Genomic DNA, 23,576 nt, shown 5'->3' on the forward strand with positions numbered 1-23,576 from the left:
TCCCACTTGTGGTAATGGTTTCCCCAATTTCATGAGAATTGCTCTGTGTATCTTGCATTAAATTAGCTGTAGTAGTCGGGTGGCTCATTCTATTTTTTATGTTGAGTTTCATTGCTCTTTAAAGTTGTTTGAAGTACACTTATGTTGGCACTCACTCATTCTCTGCACCATTTTCCCCAGGGTGGGGCTCTCTCCGCCCCCTCGAAGGGGAGCCAACCCAGGGATGGGTGGCTTTGGGATGCCTCCACAACAACAACAACAAGGTCAAAGAGGTGGCTATGGCAGCGTAAACCCCCCCTCCTCGTCGTGCATTATCATCTCATCCCAAGCTGGCCCCACCCCCTCCTCCTCCTCCGCCCCCTCTTCCTCCTCGTCCTCCTCCTCTTCGTCCTCCTCCATGCTGCCCTCTTCGATCTCATCCATGTCCTCCTCCTTGGTCTCTTCTGCATCGTCCGTCTCATCCTCCTCGACAGCTGTGGCAGCTGTAGCGGCTGCAGCCGCCCTCAGTAGCTTTCAATCTATGTTCAGCGGGGGTGGTGATGGAACCACCCCTCCTTCTCTGGATCTCTCTGAATTCCCCTCTCTCACAAACAGGTTAGCACTCTTTTTACATGGAAAAACATTTTTTTAATGTCTCTTTGTTGTTTTATCATTATTTTTTTACTTCACATAACATATATTCCTTCTACAATCACCTATTTTTCACATAAAATTTTGCTGTCGATGGTGATGCCAAGGCTTTTTTTTTCTGTCTCTTTTCTCTTTTGGGCTCTCTTATTAATGTCTGCTTGTTAGCACATAATTGAAAAAATCTTTTAAATAATCATCACAAATATTCCTATACATGCCCTTGCTATTTTTCTTCTGGCTATATCTTCTTGGGTGTGTGAGAATACTTATTTTATTCTCTTGTTTCATTTGCTTGGCCACCTTGGATCTCTTCATTTTGCCTGAGATTATTTATCGTGGGTTTCATTTGAAAATTTTCCATTTGTTCAGAAAGAACACACCGTTCTAATTTTTTCCAATTTTTTTGGTTTTGGGCTGTCTTTATATTCTGTGTATTTTCTTTTTGTAGACTTTGGAAATAATGTTTCATCTAATGCAGCTATATGCCTACAGTTTTTGCATGCTTATTGTACTGACTGCTATTGATGCATTAGTGTGGTAGTCAAATAATTGGATAATTAATTTTGACATGGAGGTGTTGTGAAATCATATCTTCTATGTTCTCTTTTCAGGGGTGGGCCAGGTGGTGGGGTAGGAAGTGGGGGCCTGGGAATTGGTGGAGGACTTAGCGGCCCAGGGGGTATCATGGGGAATAGTGGAATGGGTGGTGCAGTAGGTTTAAGCGGTATTGGAGTTCTGGGTGGAGGCGGTGATGGCCCTTCATTGAGTCAGTCCATGCCTGGGAAGCAGCCATATGGTAAGGAGTAGTGCATATATACTCTCTTTCATTCTATGCTAGTGTTGGGGAGTTAACATTTTCTGATTATTTATTTTACTGGTTCTTATTCAGAAGTTAAGTTTTTCCAGTCAGGTTTAAATAAATGAAATTAAAAAATGTTTTCATTTAGAAAGCATATGAGCATAATTTTGTTTGATTTATTGCAAAAGCTCTTAAGAGTATATTATGTTTCCATGAGTTGCTTTCTTCAACTAGTATTATTGTCAGGCCTGATTATGAAGATAGGTGTTTTCTGTGAGTGGAGCCTTATTTCCCTATGAAAAATGAAATGAATTATGAAATAATGCATTGAACCAGATTTTTTGTAACTCTATAGCTAAATGGGTGTATCTTTTCATGCTAAACAATGCCCCTCTGATTTTCTCTCATTTATGTCCCTCTTGATTCATACTTTTGGTCCTGCAGCCATCTTTTTCCACATTTTACATTATAGATGAATGGTGGCAGCATGGCATTTCTTTTTTAATGACCTCTGGTGAGTATTTTTCATAGTTCTTGGTCATTTGAATGTGCTTACCATGCCATTCGGGATTTTGAGGTGCTCTTTGTCTACCGACTTTAATGAAGAGGGAAGACCACAGCTGGCTGTCCTGTAAATACTGCTAAGGATGTATTCAAACTGCCATGCCACCCTTGAGAAATGATGCAATCAGATCATGGTCACAACATCTCAAGCTACTTCCTCCTTTTTTTAAGATGTCACCTCCGGTTATTTGCTGTTTTTTGCACTGCATTAATTTGACGTAAAATTTTAATGTCTTTTTAGTAAAACTATTTTCATGGATAGGTAATTTTTAAGTGGCTGTGGTTCTTTTTAAAAATTTTAGATTTATGAAATAATATCATTATTAATTGTTTTCACTCCTTGTCAGGATGAACTATATATTCGTTATCAAAAACAATTGTATTTTGTTGCTAGGGAAAGCCCATGTTTTTCAGTCAACATTGAAGCAATTGCCAGTGAATGAGTGGAATTTATTTCTGAAAACTTTTTTATGCCTTTTGCTTGAGAATACCTCGTTAACTAGCTTAGATATGGTTCCCTGGCTTTGTAAGGCCTATTTTTCATGAATAGTTAAGCTTGTTAAGTACTGATGGATGGGTGATTGTTACTCAGGTGAGGGGAAAAGTGGATTGTGGGATTTAAGAATTCTGGCCCCTAATTGACTGGTAGGACAATTGTGAATAATACCCTTGGAGGGTCTGGTCAACGTAGCTATGGTTTCATATTTCATGTGTGACAAGCAGTAGGAGGAGTAATCATTTTACCAATATTTTGCATTTTATTATACCCTTCAAAAACTTGATGGAACAAATAGAAATTTGATAATAAGTTGCAATTTAGCTCTTTTAGATAGAATTTTAAATGATATTCCTGTCGGGCTTTACAGTTTTCTAAATACAATATTGGCAATGTGTAAATTGGCAATGCAAAATGAAAGGCAAATTGTAAATCCTGTACTGTTGGATGAAAATCAACCTCTCACTTAATTAAAACGCTTTAGTGAGACAACTCGTTTCAATTCACTATCATTTTTTAAGTCTGACTTAGTTCAGATTAAGAACAACTCAAAATTTAGAGAATACAGGTGACTTTGTGACAGAGGTTATTCATTTAACTTCTACGGAAAGAAAATTTGACTTTAAGGAAAAAAATATTGCAGGTTTTCTAGAAGAAATTCCAAACTTGTGAACTGGTAAAAAATGAAAATAATGCAATCAATGTAGTGTAACAGTTTCAAAACATATTGTTGAATCAAATGCGATTTTCCACTTTTTTAAATTAATTGAGCGAGACGACAAGTCAAGTTTCGCTGAATCATTTTCTTTTTCTCAGAATGAATGATTCAGAAAAATCTTCTCTCGTTAAATAATTTTTTAAAGTGGAAAATTGCAATTCATTCAGCTCTATGTTATGAAACTATTACTCTTCATCAATGGTGGTACTTATGGTTGTAAATTAGTGCACATGATGATACTAAACTTGGATATTCTTCATGGAAACTTATGATATTTTTTCCTTGAATTCAAATTTCCTTTCAACAGAAGTTACATGATTAACCTACAGTGCTAAGTTACATTTGTTCTCTTGATTCTTAGTTGTTATTTTCCGTGAGAAAGTCCGCCTAACAGTCAATATTTCTAGTTATTTCTGAAGACATTCTTAGTCATTCCAGTTAATTTTCGTGATTGTTGTAGTTGAATTTCCTCTCCATTCTTTTAAAAATCACGCAGGGCTGTTTGCTTAGCAGTTGACTTGACAGTTGATAAAAGATCTGAGTAATAGTTTCTATAATGCAAAAAATGACAGTCATAGGAACATTTATCTATGCTTGTATTAGATAATATGCCTTATTATTAACAATGGTGTGACCTTGTAGGTTCTAATTTCTGATTAGAACCTAATATATGCTATCTGATTAGATTTGACCAGTAGTTCAGCTTCTGCTTTTTTGTTTTTGTTGTCTTGTATAATAGTTCATCTGTGATCATCAGCCATTTTTGCCATATAAGAGGCAGAATGGAAATTAGATAGAAAATGAAATTGGATTAGAGTATTGTTTTTGTGTGTCTATTGTTTCATGGCCTCAGGGAAAAATGTGTGCAGTAAATGATATAATGACATTGAATCCTAACTTTAAATTATAGGATTTTCTCTATAATTTACATCTAAACTAATACTGCCTCCTTCTAAGTAAACTTAAAAAGGCATGGCAGTTGGAGTGAAGTTACTCATTTTTAGGGCATTCAATATAGAAAAATCCTAATTAGGAAAAACTCATTAATTTTCTCTTCAGTATTTGCAAAAGAATGTTAAAATTGTGTGGTCTGATTGTGGTGTGATCTATTTTGAATGATAACATATTAATGTACTGTAAAACTCGCTTATAGCATTAATGCATGTAACAAAATCCCACCCATGGCAAGGTGAGTTTCCGGTCCCTCGGACATTCCTATAATTGCCAATGTTAAATTCCTTGCATGTAATGAGTTCCGATGGTACAAAATCTCCGCTATTAAGAACTACATATACTTTGGTCCCTTGGGGAATTATTTCCTCTTTTATAAATAAATTAAGGCCACTTAACCACTCTGCTACTTAACTGGTCCTTTCCTTATCATCTGTTGCTCTATCCTGTAGTCATCACCATATAGTTCTACTGCTGATGGTAAAATCTATTCCTTTACAGCCGTTTGATAGAAAGGATGGGATGATGGTTAATTGTCACAGATCTGTTGCTTAAATGAAGACGATTTATAGAATATTAGCTGGTAATCCAGTGATTTGTAGTGCAAAATCATTTATTAAGCATGTAACAAAATCCCTTTCATAACAAAATAGAACGATGGCTCCCCGAAATTTGTTATTAGCGAGTTTTACTGTCTTTTATAGCGTAAGTATCACATGTCGATATTAAGTCTACTTCTGATAAATGTGGCTAGAAGTGGTCCTGCAACCTCTGGACATCTTGCCAAGTTTGTTTGAATATCAAATTGAATGGTTGTAAATAATGTTGTTTTGTGGATGTACCTTAGTCAATAATATGGGCTTTATGTTAGAAAATAATTTTATCTCCTTGTGTTATGAATATTTTATGAGTGGAAAAATTTGTTGTTTTACGAAATGGGCTCATTTTAATCTTGCGGAGATAGTTGTTATTTAACTTAGGTGTATTTCCAGTACCCATTCCTGTGGAATCCCCATTAGTCATGCACCTTATTTTTTCCAATACCTAACCATAATTCTCTATCTCATCTTTTACAGTAAGAGTAAGTTTTGTCTGTCCTCCTGTACAGTGAAACCTCTCCCATTTAAGAAACTCCACTTTTCAATATGACTCCATGTTACTTACTATTGTACCAGTTCCAATCATATACAGAGGGAAAACTATGTTAAAGAACCTCAGATGTGCAAAATCTTTGTTTTATTGATTTATTAAGATCATGGCTGATGGCCTAGAGTGATTTCACCGTGATATACGAAGTCTAGTGCCCAAGGATTTTATACATGCATTCAAGGGTACCATGGTCTTGGTTCCAGCTGGTGTATCTGTGCACTTTCAAATGGGAGAACTGCAATTCCAATTTCCCCATTTTAAGGTGTATAGATATACCATTCTGAAACAAGATCATTGTCCCCTTGATTGCTGATATAATACCCTTGACACCACCATCTTTTCTTACCCGTGTTTACTTAGCTACGTCTCAAAGTAAAAAAGGCTAGAATGATTATAAATGATATTATTTTATTAATATCATTATTTCAGGAAAGATGGTGCATTTTGAATTTGTGAAATTCACGTGAGGAGTTTCTTCTAAAAGTAGTTCTGGGAGTACCATTAAGTCTCCTATCAGGCTTCTGCAAGATGAGTGGGAGAGCACGAGGCTCAGACCTTAAGAAACAGTTTTTGGGCATGCAATTAATTTGTCTGCTCCATTAGAACTATAATTTCCGTAAAATAAAAATCTGTTGAAGTTGAAAGTTATAGCTGTTTGCCATAGTGATAAAATAGGAAGGATAATGTGGCAAGGGAGAGTGGGAAAAGGACTGGTGTATTGGTTGAAAAGGCTCATTCAAGGTCAGTTAAATTAATATCAGTCATTGCTGTGATGTATTTTAATCGTCTAGATACTCAATGACTTGGTCAATGCTTAGATGGATCGTTAGAAATTCAATCATTGATGAGTTCAGTATGGACTCTACATTGTAAATGTTGCTGCAAATGTTGCTTCTCACCACATGCTGGCATTTTTTTCTCCACTTATAACTGAAATACTGGCGATAGATTTGTGGTAAATGGGGTAAAATGAGGGTAATCAAATGCTGGACTGGTTACAAACACATACAGCCTGCAATACAGAAAAACAACCAAAAAAAAACCAACCCTCTGATTTACAAAGTTTGGAAATTTGGGTCCCTTCATCTTCTTAAATTAGAGGTTCTACTGTATTGGATATCCTTTTTCATTTTGCCTTTCAAATGTGGCACCATCTATCATATCATAAGTTTTGGTAAGTTTCATTCCTTTTGTGTCACTTCTCTTATTTACTTTTATATTAATTTGTATTAACAACATTTGGCAAATAGCAAAGGGGTTCATGTTAGTTTTCAGGCAAATATTCATTTAGCATCGAACAATGTTAAATTATAACCTCATTGCAAAATATACCAGCCATTCCCCCTTAATGGTTTTGAATTTATTGAACACTGCATGATGCTGAGTAACTTCATGCATATCTTAGTTTAGTGGGATATTTTTATCTGTTAATTGTCTTATTTTCTTCAAAATGTTATTTGATAATTTTAGTTAACTTCTTCGGTGTGTATGCCTGTTACAATGGGTTCAGAAATCTGTTGGATTTTCAGTTTTCTTTCAGCTCTAAACAATCCCTATTAATTGTTTAATGTTTATTGACCATGTAGTTCATTTTAGAGTTACATTTTACAGCAGTATCCTTCTTAACATTTGTTAGGTAGTTAAGGTAACTGCCAAAATTGCTGTAACTCGAATGTCACTCAGGCTTGGGCTTTTGAGGAAAAGTATGATGCTCAATTTTTTTCTTTGATATGGTCTCATTATTGTTATTTTAAAGTTATTCTTTAGTTTTTTAGTGGTGTATTTCTTACATGTCCAGTATTGCCTGTATAGCCTGTTTAGCTCTGAGACCACATCAACTTTTTTTTCATATGGAATTTTCAAGTACATACCTGAATTTTCATTCTGCTGGGTTTGGCCAACCCCTTCAATATGATTGTACTTTAAAATAATTAATAGTTTGAGGCTTCGTTTGATTAAAAAAATCATTGCACCTCTTTATATAAAAAAATCTCGCTAATTTAGAGATGTGATAATTCTCCAGTATTGTTACTATCTGAGGTGATTTAGGAAGCATCTGCTTTATGCCCATGCTCATTGTTTATTTTATTAGTTATTTAGTTGAGAAGTATGACGTCCATAATATTTTTTTCAGCTACTGGGCTAGATTTTATATCTTATTTTTTACCATTATAGATGGTGTTCAAAATTCACAGTTAATACAAAAAATTCACAAATTTTTACAGAAGAAGATATAAATTTTCCAATCAAGGGGATGGAAGTAGGAATAAATTATTATTGTTTGATGCTAAGAGTAATAAAAATTATCCTTTACCTTTCATCAAGTCATCGGGAGTAAGGTATTGCTGTTTAAAAATTAATTTCCTAAGGGAAAGAGTCCTGGTAGAAATGGTAATTTGAATCCCTGTCGTACATTGTTTGTTAGTGTTTTATTATGATTTTCCCATAGTTGTGATTGTGTATGATTGGCAGTTCTTTGCTTTTTGCAGATTTTTTTTTATTTCTTGAGTGTATCGTTCATGACTGTTCTCATGCAATATTATTGGTTGTTCAGAATATTGCTGCCATTTTTTAAAAAGTATTTGCTCCAAATGATCTGCTTTAAAACATCATTGTTGATTTTTTTCTATTTTCATTTTTTATCTTGTCTAATACAAATTCCAATATAGTTAAAAACCTTTTCCTAATGTGAGCTTATTTAGCTTCACTGAACAGTTTGATGCTTAATACTTAAAAAAAATGTTAATGTGTATGATGTAGATTTCACTTAGTGGAATCCTTCCACATTATATGAACAAAACTTTGTGTTTTCCACTGCTTTATGTCAAAATTCTTTGTCCAGTTTCATCTGCCACACCATCATACATGTCTGACATCTTTAATGTTTTTGAAACCGAAGCGGGTCATAGAATTTTGTAATAAAGCAGTGGAAAACACATAGTTGTGTTTATATTTTAAAAATTTTCACTTGATACCCTTATTTCTTAAAATTCTTGCTTAATTGAATTATTTTTCCATTCATTTCCTGATTTGAATGCTATGCTTAAAAGTGCATTGATAGTATATACTGAGAAGCTAAGGAATACTGATTGTGACAGGCTGTACGTTAGCCTAATAATGAAGGGGGTAATGAAATTCATTTGAAGGGAAGTGGTGGTTAGGCTGTAAGCAGGATTGAAGAAATGAGTGGAATGCAATAATGGTGTGTGCCAGTGTGATTTGAGTACTGGCTTCCATGTAACATCCCCAATTTTTTGGTAGATTTAAGTAGTAAGATATGATTTCAAGTTACTCTCTTCGCAAAAGCAAACCAAGTGTCTAACACCTGGTATCCAAGAATCGAAGCTTAGGAAAGTTGATCGCATGAAGGGAGGTGCTTTTCATGAATTGGCAATGTGTTTAATAAAATTTAGCGATGGCCCTGATAATTGATGTCTTTGAGCTTGTAACATAAATTGATGTCAGATAGCAGCCTTTGAAAAACATATCTATGCTATATCAAAATAGAATTCGTTATGGGTGCACTTTCATGGAAAACTCGTTTGAAAAAACTGACTCGTGTTATTAAATAAACACATTAGCCAACCTTAAAAATGTATTGTCGATTGCACCTGATCACCTTTCCGCTGGTGATAATCTTGCCTCCATCAGCTGTTGGATTTGTTAATACTTGTGTTAGTGAAGAATGAGTTAGTCTTGTTCTTTTATGAGCTAAAACTTATTGTACCTAAGTTCCATGCAGAGGCTTTCACAGTAGCTTTAAGATTCAAGCGAGGTGTTCGTAAGGTTTAAGTCCATTTCTAAAATGATAGTTTCACTAGCATTGAAGCAGGATTCTTCAGGTTACATAAGTGAGGGTAGCAAATGTCAGTCTTTTTCAAGTCTAGATTATGGGGTCATTCACTCACACCTGAAATTATAGTACAATGAAGGATTGTGGTATTTGTAATGGAAATATGAGTTACGGAGGGAAATGAATCTTCTTCGGCCATTCTGTAATAATTTTAAAACAAAATAAATGGGAAAGTTTTGTAAGTTGGTGACATAGTCGTAGTTCTGGTTCATTTTCTAGGTCGGTGAAAACTGCTCATTGAAGGTAGGAATCGCTCACCAGAGTGTGAGCAATAATGGGAGGAAGGAAGGTCTGGGGGAGGAAGAGTAGCTGAGAGCCATTAGCCTACTCAACAGGAGCAGTGGCATCTTTAACTTTTTTTGTGGAAGGATTAGGGCTCGCAATTTTTTGCAGCAAATAGCTTGAGAAGTAGGTGAGAAATCAAAAATAAAAAAGAATACAATTGTATTAAATTTTTCAAACCCAATCGCCATGGACAAGACAAACAAATTGGTGAAGGAGCTTGAAGTTACATTTTTCCAGTGAGAACTGTATTTCTATATTTTAACCATGAAAAATTTTCCGGCACTATGGATTCTAATTACTCAAAAAGTGAGCCAATAGTATCACAGTTGTGTCAAAGTATTCTATATCCTGTAGCCCGAATCTCTATCATCTATGTCTAACTACATGGTATAAATTTCTCTGCCATGGCAGCACATAGATTTGCTATTTGAATTTGCCTGCCTTTATTTATGCATGTAGCTTCATCATTGATGGGTTCTGAGGAATGGCATGTGTTAATAGGTAGGAAAGGCAGTCTCCTCAATAACAGGCAGTGTCTCCCGGTTTAAACTAGCTGTAAGCCAATAAGTGATTAAATAATACATATTTCCATTGCCAGAGGCCCAACGAGACCAAACAGATACTTACGTGACAAAGATGTCAGTGCAACACACAAGTTTCTGAGAGCTCTGTACTGTATTCAAAATATCACTGTGGGTAATGGGGAAGGGTTAAAGCAAGCAAGGGTTGATTACTCTCATGTAGAAAGATAGAGTTATGTTTGGATTTCTAAATTGTATTTTTTGCTTCCTCTTGTTGAAGGAATTAAGTGAGCCAAGGGTGGGTCATGGTTATCAGGGTCAATGCAAGACAATTTACAGTGAGTCAGCCACTTCTCTTGCACTGGTGCCTGTGTGGGCGAAAGCATTATCTGGGCAAAATTTTGCTGAAGGATTAGGTAATAATATGAGTTTAGAAGGAAAGACATCAAAGGTAAGGCCATGGATGGGAAATATTAGGTTTGGCAACACAAGTAGTGGACTCACAGAGTTAAAAGTGGTGTGTTATTTGATTGAATTTGGAAAAGCCGCACAACGAGAAACTATTCCTCCACTTGTTTTAGACCTGCTCCCTTACCCTAAAAGACGTGTTAAACAGACTGTATAGTTGGCTAGGAAAATGTTACTTCTCAGTATCAGCAAAGGAACAAGGAATCTGGAAAGTAAACATCTATATTCATTTAAAAAGAGTGGTTTTTGTTGGCTGTCATATTTGGTGATGGGTATAAATTCACTGGCTATCATTTCCATGACCTGAAGACTCCTGCTGTAACTCTAGTGAAACTGTCATCTGTGTAAATGGACCAAACCTGAAAACCTCTCTGTTTAATCTTCAACCTGCTACGAAAGCCTCCTCAAGGAAACTAGACATAATCAATTGATATCAAAAGCTAGTATTGAGCTTACAAATAAGATGGTATCTGGCATAACTTTCGTGGAATTTTTAAATTCTTGTTGGTTCAACATGAAGTGGTTTGTTATTGAACCTCAGCAATGTGAGTTGTTGCCAGTGAACAATTTTGAATATGGTGAACTCTGATAAGATCAAGCAAAACGATATTGTCATTTTCAATGACATAATCATTTTTCCTAATGTGTAATGACAAAAAAGTCATTTTTTTAGTTTTCTTATTGCATACTGTCAGTCTCTAGAATGAAAAAATACTTCATGGAGGCCATTGCGATTATTGAATCTTATACTGGATCCAGGAGTAGCTGGAAATAATTCTTCGGCCTTTCTGTAGAGAATACCTGTCGCTTCACTTGGAATCATCATTTGCCAATTATCCTTTTATTTGCTCTATTGCAGTTCTCCCATCAGCTCTCTTATGAGCTTATCTTTTTACACTTGCATAGTTATTCTCTTTCACATTCTTTAATTCCTGTTACATGTATTTTATCCAAGGCCTACCTTTGCTGCATTGCTATCCATTTTTACTCGACAATTGACTTCACCTAATCTCGATGTGTCATGATGTGGCCATTTAGGTATTTCCATCTTCTTCAAAAGGTTTTCATCAGACTTTATCCCCCACTCTCGTTAGCACCTCCTTAATGCTCTCTAAGTCAATCCATCTGATTTTTATCATTTCATCTGAATCATATTTCAAATGCCTATAGCCTTGATTGCTCAGTTGCTGTCATCATCCATTCCTCACGATTTGTGCACCCAAAGCTATTTATACATTTTCATTGTCTGAAATTACACTTATATAGTTGTAGAGCAAATTGATATTTTAATAGATGTTGTGATTATATGCCAACCTTTTTTATTCCACTTGTAGTATCTTTGGAGTTTTAATGCTTGGTACGACATTGAAATGTTGTTTTTTGTCGCACTATCCAGTATGTGGCCGTGCAACATTATTTAGTTTCTTGGAAAAAATTGGCAAAATGTACTAGCTCTTTCTCATTTCACCCATTTGAGGCTGTTTGACTTTAAGGCAAGGCATTTACATTAGAGCAGAATCTGTCTGGAATAATGGCAATTGCTAACACTTTTTTATTGATACAACCATACTATTTGGCTGTTGTTCATTAGCAGTATCCTTTGTTTTTAATTAAAATTAATGCAAAACTTCTCTTTTATACTTTTGAAGGGCCTGGCTAAAAATGAAAACTTTAATGTCGTATACAAAGGAGTATAGAAATTTTTGGAAATAACTGTTAAAACCTGAGTAAGATTCGGAAAGACAAAAGATAAAGGTGTGCAAAATAGAGGTATCACTGTCACAGTTATGTGTTTGTTGTCATTATTTTACTGAAGGTAACTGGCAAAAGGTGGCAGAATCAATCTTAGCTTGCAGTTCCTCGTTGTGCCTCCTAAGATTATTGAGTCATTTTCCAGTGTCCTTCCATAGTTCGTGGATGTAATCTTTCCCTTTCTTTGGTGTATTAACTACATGCTGTTTCTCCTCAAACAGTTGCATTACCCATTATAAAGTAACTGCTTTACTTATCCACTTTTACTGCCTAATAACCACCTCCCACTGACCACCACATATTATAATCTATTTGTAGCTCTTCCCAATTATCTTTAACAATTTAATTGGTGTAGCATAAATAGCCCTAAGTGACATCAAGCAACCATGGGTAGTGATAGTAATGACCTTTTCTTGCTGCTATTCTTGAATACTCATTCTTAATTGAGTTTTGTAGGCCTTATATTAGTAGCCATTAAATCTTAAATCCATCTTTTTAGTTTTCTCCTTTTTAAATGTGCAACTCTTTTCTGTCCTTAATGTTAAGTGGCTTTACAAAAAGGCAAAAAATTTTATTTTGATTTATATTCTGAGATGAAGGACAATTAATTTTGGATGTTTTTTTTAATAGACCCTTTGAAGGTAGAGCAGGCAAAAGGCCATTTTACTTTTGGCCCCCACTTTTTGAAGGCCATAGGGAAGGCCCTGCCACCTTTGTCTATGATCCCAGGGAGGTAGGGTTTGGGGAAGAGCCCTAACGGGGAGCATCGCCCCAGACCCTTAAAAAAGGAGTGGGGTGGCCTGCCTTGGAATACAGTTATTCATTAATTTTGAATTGGAGAAAAGTGCTCCACTTCGTAGGTGATTATGATTATAAATTTACAAATGAAAGTATTTTTTTAGGGATCTATCTTGAGGAAGAAAAGGATAGGAATTTGTTAGGGTTTGTCTTTAATGTGGGGAAAGAAGGCTGTGGTGATAGGTAAAAAATTATCCGTGAATCCTTCCTTAATCAGTAGAACATCTTCAATGGGTAACAATGTAATGTAGGAAAGTAGGCTCTTCTCAATTGTATCTACCCTACACAGTAAAGAGGTTTCTTATTTGAAATTATAGCTCATGCTTATTTTCATTGTCATTATTGAACTCCAATCCTAATTTTTAGTTTTTCATGAGAGTCTCAATAAAAGTCTTTAGTTTGAGTGGGTCACATAGTGAAAAAAATTGAATTAAGATTCAATTGTACCAAATCCTACATTTTTATAATTTCAGTTTTTGATGCTCTTCATTGTGGATGTTTATGCATATCTTACTTTCAATTGTGGTTGAGGAAATGACAGCATTGAAGAGTAATCGGGATCACAGATAGGAAGTCAATACAATTCTTAGAATTTACTGGATTGAGTGGCCTTTAATGATATGCCTCTTGTAACATCTGTTGAAATAAAACATCTATTTTCAACTCAAGTTCAGAGAAGTGTAAACTCATGTTGTAATTTCCTGTTAGTCATTTGATGCTTTGGATATTATCCTTAGGGCATTAAGTCATAGAGCAAAAAAATATCCTAACTCAGTATGTAGGGTTATAAAGGAAATATTTTACCACAGGAATTGAACTTAGCAGAATATAATATATTGTTAATCTTCAATAGTGTTAATGGCAATGCCCTCACTGATCTACACGTAAATACAGTATAATTTTTTAGGGTCTCATAGAAATTTCACATCAGTTTTGAGGCAACAGTTTTACAATGCAGCCAAGTAAGTTATTGAGTATTGACCTCATGCATTTAATACTCTAGTCCATCCTTATTGTGTTTTCTGAGGACCCTTCAAAAAGTTAAAAAGCTAGATAGTGTAATATCTGGAAAAAATAGAATGTAGCTTCTTTCGTGATCAAAGTATGTTTTCTTTGTCTATTAAAAATGCCGGAAATTGTCAATAACTCTTATCGTATCGTCGCAATCATTTTCTCGTTATTTTATGACTTTATTTAGTGGTTTTTGATGGTAGGATACGCAATTTAAGATTATCTTCCTACCCATTTTTTTCTTCTCATGAAAACAGTTGTGAATGCAGAGGAAAAGTAATATATAGCTAGCTGGCATGTTGAGGGATCATGGATCATCAAATCATTTGTAATAGAAATTTATATCTATTGAAAGAGGTTATATCAGGTGCTGATCCATTTTAGCAATGTCAATTCACCTGCTGAACTTATGGACTAATTATTCCTGGCTTATATTATCCAGTGTTAATTATTTGTATGTAAATATTTCAGCCTTCCTTATTATTTTGTAATTTTATTAGATAGTGAATCAGTGATATATATGATTCATACTTTTAATGATCCTCTTTTAAGTTATATTAATTATGTAAACTCTTGCTATAATCTGTATTTGTAAATTCACTACTAGAAAATATTTTATGGTTCTATACGTTACCAAGTTGTAAAACTTCTAATTTTGCTAAAATATGATGAAAGTATGCAAACAGTTGTATTTTTATTTAGATTTATAGTGATTGGCTGTTTAGACTAGGAGCATTGACTTTTTACTTATGCATAGTTAACATGTGTAATTGATGTAAAATGAAAATCTCCATCAAATCACTACTGATACTCCAGAAGAATATTTGACTTGTGGAAAGGTGTAGCAAGCAGGTTTAGGTTTTCTTAGAAGAATTATATTTACTTAATAATTTGAGGAATCCCAGGAGTAGCCTATCTGTTGTACCACACTATAAAAATTTCTAAGGTTTTAGGCAAAGGTAAAATTGTAGGTTATCAATTCGTATAATACAGTAGATTCCGTTTAATGGGTCCACCGGTTACTTGGGGCAGTCGCTTAATTGGGGCAGATCTTGAAGAACAGAACCCAATTGAGGAATATCCCAGAGTATTCTCCGCTTAATTGGGACAGCATGCCGCTTTATTGGGCCATGAGTCGGCGACATAGACCATATACTCGCGACGAAATTAAAATTTTTTGTTTTCAGAATACTATTTTTTTTCCTCCTTTGATTTACTCTTATTTTTCACAAATTTTCCTATTCTTGCCCTATTTTGAAAGCTCTTTTTGTTATTGTATTCGCAAGAGGATAGGACTTTTCTTTAATAGGACTTAGTAAAAGACATTCATTCAGCGTCGCCCATGGCTGTGAAAAATATTTTTAACAAAAATGTTATAATTCTTAAAAATGATAATAAATTAACCAAAATCGCTGATTTATTAATCAAATTAATAGTTTAATAAACTTATGTTGCATTATAAAAATTCTTTAGTCTTCTTTCTACCATTTCAACGTTTTTTATGACCATATACAAGGGAGTCCGCCTAATCGGGGCAGCCGCTTAATTGGGGCAAAGTGCACAAGTCCCGATATGTCCCAATTAACCGGAATCTACTGTACTTATAAATAAACATATTAAGGCATTTGAGTGTTATTTTCCCAAAAATTATCTCTAAGGTAAAGCATTGACCTAAGTTTAGCATTCACATATTCTTCTTACAGGAGTATATTTTTGCTGCATACTGGGTCCATGGCGAGCATGTAAAAATTTATATAGAGAAGCTTAAATTCTTCACAATTTCATATGTTTTGCTTTTAATGTGGTGCACTTATTTCTAATATTACAGTTGGAATGGTGAAACAGCCAACATCTGAAGCTAGTGAGTTTACAATGTCCTCGGAAGATTTCCCAGCACTCCCAGGAACGCAGCAGCAGCCTCAGCAGTCACAGGTGCTTGGCCCCTCACAATCGCAAGGGCCTCCCTCACAGCAGCAAAATTCCGGTCTGGGCTCTGATGGGAACCCACATCAGCAGGCAACGACAAATGGAACTGTAACATCATTAGGACTCTCACAATCATCCAGTGATAAAGGTGAAGTCATCACAACGTCATCGAGTCGAGCTCCAGGGGCAGAAAAGGCACAAGCAGCCAAGAGAGGAATCCAGACATCACCTGATGGTTTGTGATTTCATGTTCTATGTTATCATTAGAGGTTATCTGATTGAATTGGGACCTTGTACTATGTTTAGGAATAACCTTGATCAACACCATTCTCAGGACACTTGTATTTTTTAGAAACATGCAACTATCTTTCACAGCACTAATACTTTTTTGTATTTGATGCTTGCACTGAACCCAAATTTTCACACTACACTACCTCTCATTTTCAAAGCAATTTTTTTTATCATCAATGAATATATATTCCTTGAAAGAAGCTTAAAATGGGCAAAATTTATTTATCAGACTGGAGAATAATATTGTTAAGTTATTTTATTTACTGTTTAACCTGAGGATAATTTTATTCTTGGGTAAAAAAGTTAATTTTATTCTTGGGTAAAAAAGTCGAGCACCTACAATGATAAACCTCTTTATAAGAAACCTCTGTGGAACATATGTCGTCCTTTCAAAGAAAATAAAACAGTTAGCATTTTCTTTTCTTAAGGGTGCTGCATTTTCATTCTCTTTACTGCAAAAAATACTGTTGAACAAAAGAATTTTTTACTCCAGTATCGATTTTCTATCTGTTTAGAATGAAATAATGAATTATGTAACTGTATTTTTATCCTCTTTATCAGTGATGTGATTTGTGATAGAAGTAGGTTGTGATGCTAGCAAAAGAATTCTTTAGAAGTTTTGATCATTTCAGGGCATATTTCATTTTATTGGCATCGCAGAGCCCAGATTTCTCTGGAAATGAGATTGGTTCAAGCAAATAAGTAACCAAATCTATGAATTTCTACTTGTCAATCAAAATATTCACGTGGAATGTTAGCAAGATGTGATGGAATCTACTGCATAGCGTTTCTTCATTGGTATTCTTCCCTAACTGCAGCACCTGGACCTTCGACTCTTAAGCTGGGTGATTTACCTTGATGTAATCTTTCGCTTCCCCATCCCAACACTGGACAAGTTTTGTATTAAATTTAATCTAATGGTTCTAAGGCTACATAAAGACTGGCGACATGAGTTATTCTTGGGTAGCCTTTGAGATGGTTTTCTGAGAAAGTTTTTCATTGATGGCTAATGCCCCTTTCAACTGTACTCTTGGTGAGCAGTCTTTCCTCTGGCTCTTATTCGTCCTGCAGAAATAGGACAACGCAATAAATTAATGAAATTTTTTTATTTTTCTAAGTGACACTATCTAGTAACTTAAAATGAAAGTGACAGATGAAGTATCTGGGTATTGAGATAACTTTAAACCTGTTGTGGGGAACACACATAATAAATATTTGCGGCAAAGCTCTGAAGAATAGGGTGGTCCTTATTTTTAAAGTTTTCAAATTTCTTTTGGGACACCCCCCAGTTTTGTTCTATTTGGTGAGAAAATAAATCATTAAATTTATTTTTGCAATCAGATGCCAGGAAAACGTGCCGCATCGCACTTAAAGTTTTGAAATTTTGGTATTTTTGGGTGTTTTTCGGACATAAGTGAAGATGATGTCACTTTCGGATTATTCTATCACTTGTTTGCCTTCCACAACGACTCGTTAGACATTTGCAGAGTATCGCCTCAAATTTCTTTCATTTCTGCCCATTGGTTCTCGTAGATATCGCACCGAGAGTGAGCCTGCGCCACCCCAGTCAGGCACTCTAGGTGGCACACGGGTTGCATACTCTCAATTTTTGTTGCTCATTCTCACTCGTCGTTAAAGCATGAAATTCTTTAGATAAACTTTAAACTTCATTCATACATTTCATACCCAGATGTATTGACTTCACAGGAATGTACATTATCAAATGTCAAAGGGAACCGTCATCAAATCATTTGAATTGAGAAATTTCTCAGGTACTTCACCCTTTCAATGTTTCATTTAGTAAAAAAAATATAATCTAGGATATCCCCACCAGTAAAGTGGCTAACAGACTCCAAGTTTATACATTAAAATAGAAGTATCGCGAATGATGAGAAAAATCCTATGACGATCACCAGCGAAATTCTAATGATTATGGTAGCATTTTCACTTAATTTGTTAATATTTAGAACAAAACTGCAAAATATTAGTCGGAGACTGAGTCCAAAAATTGTGAAACTAAGATGGTGAAACTTTGGCCACGCAGAAAGCTTGGAAACAGCACCTCCAGATATTTACCTCCTTTGCCGCAGTATTCCTACCTTAGGGAAATCCAGCAAAATTATTAAACAGCAGTCATTTAGATAACTTTTTCGGTCATTAGAAATGGTCACCCTCTGTAATGCAAAATCCTCTATGCAACAAAAAAATTTTCTGTTTCCAAGAAGCTAGTTATGAAGAGGTTTGGCTGTACAGCAAATAAAATAACGGAGGTCTCTAGTGGCATTTTACTGCTATTTTCATATGGAATTAAGTGTTTATTTTTCATACCTTTTGCTTTCAAAAAATTAATTGTTGTTTAAAAATATTTTTGGTTTAATTTAATTCAGAATAGTTATTCATAATACTAACTGGACCATATTATTTCTTATGAATTTTAGGTAAGGTTACAAATATTCCTGCGTCCATGGTTAAGGACCAGTTTGGAATGGTTGGGCTTCTAACATTCATCCGTGCTGCTGAAACAGATCCAAACTTGGTATCTTTAGCTCTTGGTCAGGATCTGACAGCTCTTGGTCTCAATCTTAACTCTCCCGACAACCTGTATCCAACTTTTGGAGGTCCTTGGGCTGAAGCGCCTTGTCGTCCCCAGGACATTGACTTTCATGTCCCACCTGAATACCTCATCAATGCAGCGATTCGGTAAGTTTGAATTTGACATGCTTAGGAAATTTGCTTGTATTTGTTTTGGTGTAGTAAGGAGTCTTCAATTTTTCTAGTCATCTTGTTTGGCTGGTGACTTCTTCACCTTGAAATTCAATTTCTACTCCTTCAATTTCACCATGAAAATTCTTTAATTAAAATTTGTAATTAGTGGTCAGGGTTGTATTGATGGTGGTAATATTTCAGCATTTTAAAGATAGTAAAGATAATAAATTTAAGTTATGATATAAAAATAGTAAATGAAAATATTGGCAAATAGTAAGCCTTTTAAAAACTCATCCTGTCTTGAGTAGAGTGGATCTTGGTTAATGTTCCTCAACTTTATTTTTCACGCATTACTGCATGCATTTTCTCAAGCAAGTGTCACAGTGCATGTACAATGTAATTTCAATTGAGCGGGACCAGACTCCTCCCTAAAGATATATATGTATATTTATTAGGGATGGGTCGAATAGTAAATTTCTCGAATTCGAATATCGAATTCGAATATTAAATCATTGCTCGAATATTCGAATACCTCGAATTTCGAATACCTCGAATACTAAACGATGAATGTGAAAATGCTTGACTAGGTCGCCTATGCAGCAGGAAACCCAAGATTTTGGCGAGTACATAATTGTGATTGCCTTTAAAGGATTCAAACAGGAATTTAGCTGATTAATGGAATATTTTAATTTTATGTCAACAATAGGGTAGTTTCCTTCATTAAATAAAACGATAGGTATTGATTGTGATTCGTTACCCACCATTAGTGTATTCATAATATACAAATTATTTCGTTCTAGAAATACCGGTTTAGACTAATGACAATGTTCAATTTTACCTCATTTGAAAAAGGCCAGATTGGCGCCTATGCGATGCCACTCCACGTGACATCACAGGGACCTAGTTTCTACACGAGAGGATCGGAGTTTTACATCGTCTGAGGTTACCAATGCATGCATGAGGCACAGAGCTCAGGGAAACATGTCTTAATAATCACACAGTCTGCTTGATAAGGTATTAATAATCCTTATTTAAGCCAAGCGCTACCAGCTAGCATGGTACTCGGCTACCTGCTAGCATCCTGCGTCGTAATAGCGCTCAGAGCCTCGCCCCAAGGTCACCGCACTTGCGGCAGCGGGAACCAGAACGACGTCACGCGGAGTTTTTCCCGGCATTCATACTTACCCGTCGCGTTTTCGCGCGCTTGAAAATTTTCACTTTTAATTTAATCGCGAAAAATAGATATCGTCTTATAAAACTCTAAAAGCGTTAAATACGTACTTCAGGAGTATTAATATTTCGATTTAGGCAATAAAAAATAATAGGAAACCACCCTATTTGAGCATTACGCCTCCGTCGTATTTCTTCTTCTTCCCGGTATTTATTTTCCTGCGCAAAATGCTTAAATAAAGTCAGAAATATGTCGTGTTTGGTCTTATTCTTTTTTAAATTACGCGCACATTACTAATATTTCAATCCAATAAAGGTGTAATAACAATTGCCGAAAGTCATTGTTAGACACCTTTCGGGCTAGTAGATGACTCATGCAGCAGTTGACCTCGAGAAAGGGGGAAATTCGAAGCAGGTAGGTAGAAAAAGGTCAGTGGGTGAGAAAAGGGGGTGGGTGCGAGACACGTTTTTATTTTTCTCGCGTAACTTGATATTTTTTGAAGCTAAAGTTTTTGTAATACAATCCCTGCGCGAGCTGGGATCTTTTGTTTGATTTCGGAGAAGAGGAAATCTTCAAGAGTGGGTGAGGCGAATGCTGAATGGAGGGGGATAGCAGATCGTGGGAAATGCGCCAATGTCACTATCCCACGGCACTGAGTTCCTCCCTATGGTAGTTTCATCTCCTGGGGAAGATTCAAAATAAGTGCCTGTCATTATTAGCCACAAAGGACACACGGCAAACACCTCCTCTCATTTTATCAAAAGATGGATGCGGGAAAATGGTCAGTGGGGAGAAAGAGGGAAGGGTGAAACACGATTCTATTATTTTCCGGTAACTTGATATTTTTTTCAAAGCTGAGGTCTTCGTAATACGATCCCTGCACGAGCCGGGACCTTTTTTTGTTTTCGGGGAAGAGGAAATCGTCTGAGGGGGTGGGGCGAACGCTGAATGGATGGGGATAGCGGATCGTGGGAAATGCGCCAATGTTGCTATCCCACGGAACTGAGGTTCTCCTGATAGGGGACACCTGGGATTTTCGGATTTTTTTCATCCGATCAATTTCGGTTCCCCACGTCGAACTCTTTTCACCGCTCGAACACGTGAATTTGATGTATTTCGTCAGCTTGGCTAAAACGGCGCTGCATGCACTAGACGACTAGAGTTCTCATTTTTCCGAGTGAACTACCAACGACGTGCGAGCGACAGTGTATGACGCGAAATTCAAAGTATTCGAGGTATTCGAGACGGTACCTTTAGCATAACTATTCGAGATCTCGAATATCGAATACTTTCTATTATTCGAGGTATTCGAGTATTCGCGGATACTATTCGCACATCTCTAATATTTATATATTTTATCAGTGAAAGGTGTAAATATAATGCTTTAGGTAAAGTTTGGTTGATAAAGTCAGTCATTGCTGAAATTATTTTGGCCTAGTACATATATATTAGCGAGGGTAATTTTTTTTGGAAAACATTGCATCATACTGGTGCCGCATCCCATAAAAATAATTTCCCATTCTGACAACTTTAAACAGCAAAACCTTCAGATTTAAAATCAAAGGCATCACAGGCATCTTAATAACAATTATCAAGTGGGCTTTTGTTAATATTTGATTATTTGCTTCGTATTCATAAACTTAAGATTTTTTTCACACCTATATAAGTGAAGTTTTTGGAAAAAATAAAGCTATTAAAAATTACCATTCTCAAAATCCTTAACAACAAATTTAATCAATTTTTGTGAGATTTTGGCTATCAAGTTAAATAGGCATGTGGCATGGGTTTCAAAGACAAAAAACATAATCTAAAACTGTCTTGAGAAATATTGTTTAGCTCTTTTACTGCAGTTGAATTTTCTCTGCACTGAAATTTTTGTATCATGAATCATTTGAAATTTGAATATAAAAGGTCTCATTTGCCTTTGATTTTCAATCATGTTTTAATTATAACCTTGCGCATCAATTGATGAGCTGTTCCAACAAAATAAGACTCAGGCTATGTTGATAGATGTGCTCTACAGTCAGTATGCTAATGAAATAAAAAAGTGTTGTAATTTGCTTGGGCTGAAGAGATGATGTTGAAATTCAAGAAAAAAATTATAAATTCAAGAAAAAAATTATATTGGTTATCGGTGAAATTTTAACCTTTTTATAGTATCTAACTGTGGCAAAGCATGATGTTCATCCCTTCTGCTAAGATATCATATGAGTGGCAGGTGGCCTGTTTCTAGGGTCCCATTTTTTTCGTGAAATTTGACCTGCATGGATAAAACAACTCTTAAAAACATGTGGTCAATATTGGGGGCTCAAAGGCTGAAGGCTCTGGATGGCCTGGGGAAGCCTGGGGCTCTTTCAGCACCTTCCATTTTATAATAATGTGCATTTTCACCTTCAGTATTCATCTTCCATATTAATGTGTACCTTTGTATTTTTCAATAGGGATAAATTGGCACCAGTAAAATTGAACAGGTATAAGGAGGATCTCCTCTTCTACATGTTCTACACTAACATGGGCGATGTTTTACAGCTTGCCGCTGCCTCTGAATTGTAAGTTGTCTGTCAGTTTTCTTGTTGGTTTTCTTTTCAGCATTTCGAATTACAGTGGAACCTCGATCTATCGTTTTTCAGGGGGATCGATGGAAAAAATGAATGCGGGATTACGCTTGATGTGGGAATGTTTGGCTAGGTTGCTTATGTCCCAGGCAACGCAGGATTTTGGCGTGTAATTATGATATTCGTTAAAGGATTTTAGCCAAGATTTTAGCCAATTACAGGTATACCAGTACTTTATCGAGACACTTTGGTCATATTGTTGATTCGAATAATATGTCTTTCAAATATCCTAAAAGAACACGCCACTTCGCTAAAAAATGTTTGCTCTCCACTCGGCATTTACCCTGCTATTATGGATTTCTCTCTGATGTAAAAATTCTTATCCATGAAACGCCATTTCCAGTACACATATTTACGAGAGCAATGTACATGTTATGCCTAAAACAACTGCTTTCGCCGGTGCAGTGATTGGTTGTGAGATGTATCACATAGGCCAAAAATAGTCAATTATATGTAATGTTCCTGTCTAATAAATATATTTTTCATGTAAGTTAGGAAATGCATAAAGTGTGTACAATGTTGCGTTAATCATCAGCGGCACGTCCGCCTGAGCCTCGGCTTCATCCCACTTATTGTTTTCACCAGGTACCTCGCTCTACCCCCACCCCTACCGTCATGTGCTAGCAAACAGCCCGAGGCATTCTCCAATATTCATGCGCTTCTATCCCAGATGCTTTTCTTCATATTCAATTATTTCCAGGCCATCTTTTAAAGTACTCACTTGTTTCTTCGGAAGGGCCATGGTCCGGAGACGGATAAAAATAAAACTAATGAAAATGAAATCTGACTTTATGAAACCCACACAGAAAACACTCGCTAGTTTGAAGTCAACCCACCCTGGAAAGTACGGAACCACTCGTGCAAGGTGAAGT

The 23,576-nt window shown here is 35.8% G+C and overlaps 1 protein-coding gene across 10 annotated transcripts in view; it reads left to right on the forward strand.

The window, feature by feature from the left end:
* Positions 1–23,576, forward strand: part of LOC124171482 (CCR4-NOT transcription complex subunit 2) — an 81,291-nt gene that overhangs the window by 29,993 nt on the left and 27,722 nt on the right. For 7 of the 10 annotated variants that reach the window (XR_006867765.1, XR_006867767.1, XM_046550694.1 and 4 more), the window contains 6 exons: positions 181–594; positions 1,242–1,426; positions 1,902–1,943; positions 15,824–16,156; positions 18,651–18,912; positions 22,531–22,638. Coding sequence is in view for 7 of the 10 variants with exons in the window: in XM_046550694.1 (XP_046406650.1) it covers positions 181–594; positions 1,242–1,426; positions 1,902–1,943; positions 15,824–16,156; positions 18,651–18,912; positions 22,531–22,638 (1,344 nt within the window). In the remaining 3 variants the exon portion in view is untranslated. The remainder of the gene's footprint in view (positions 1–180; positions 595–1,241; positions 1,427–1,901; positions 1,944–15,823; positions 16,157–18,650; positions 18,913–22,530; positions 22,639–23,576) is intronic. The other 3 variants (XR_006867804.1, XM_046550669.1, XM_046550695.1) reach the window with 2 other exon arrangements.

This window comes from Ischnura elegans, chromosome 1 (assembly GCF_921293095.1).
Source record: "Ischnura elegans chromosome 1, ioIscEleg1.1, whole genome shotgun sequence".
Lineage (NCBI taxonomy): Eukaryota > Metazoa > Arthropoda > Insecta > Odonata > Coenagrionidae > Ischnura > Ischnura elegans.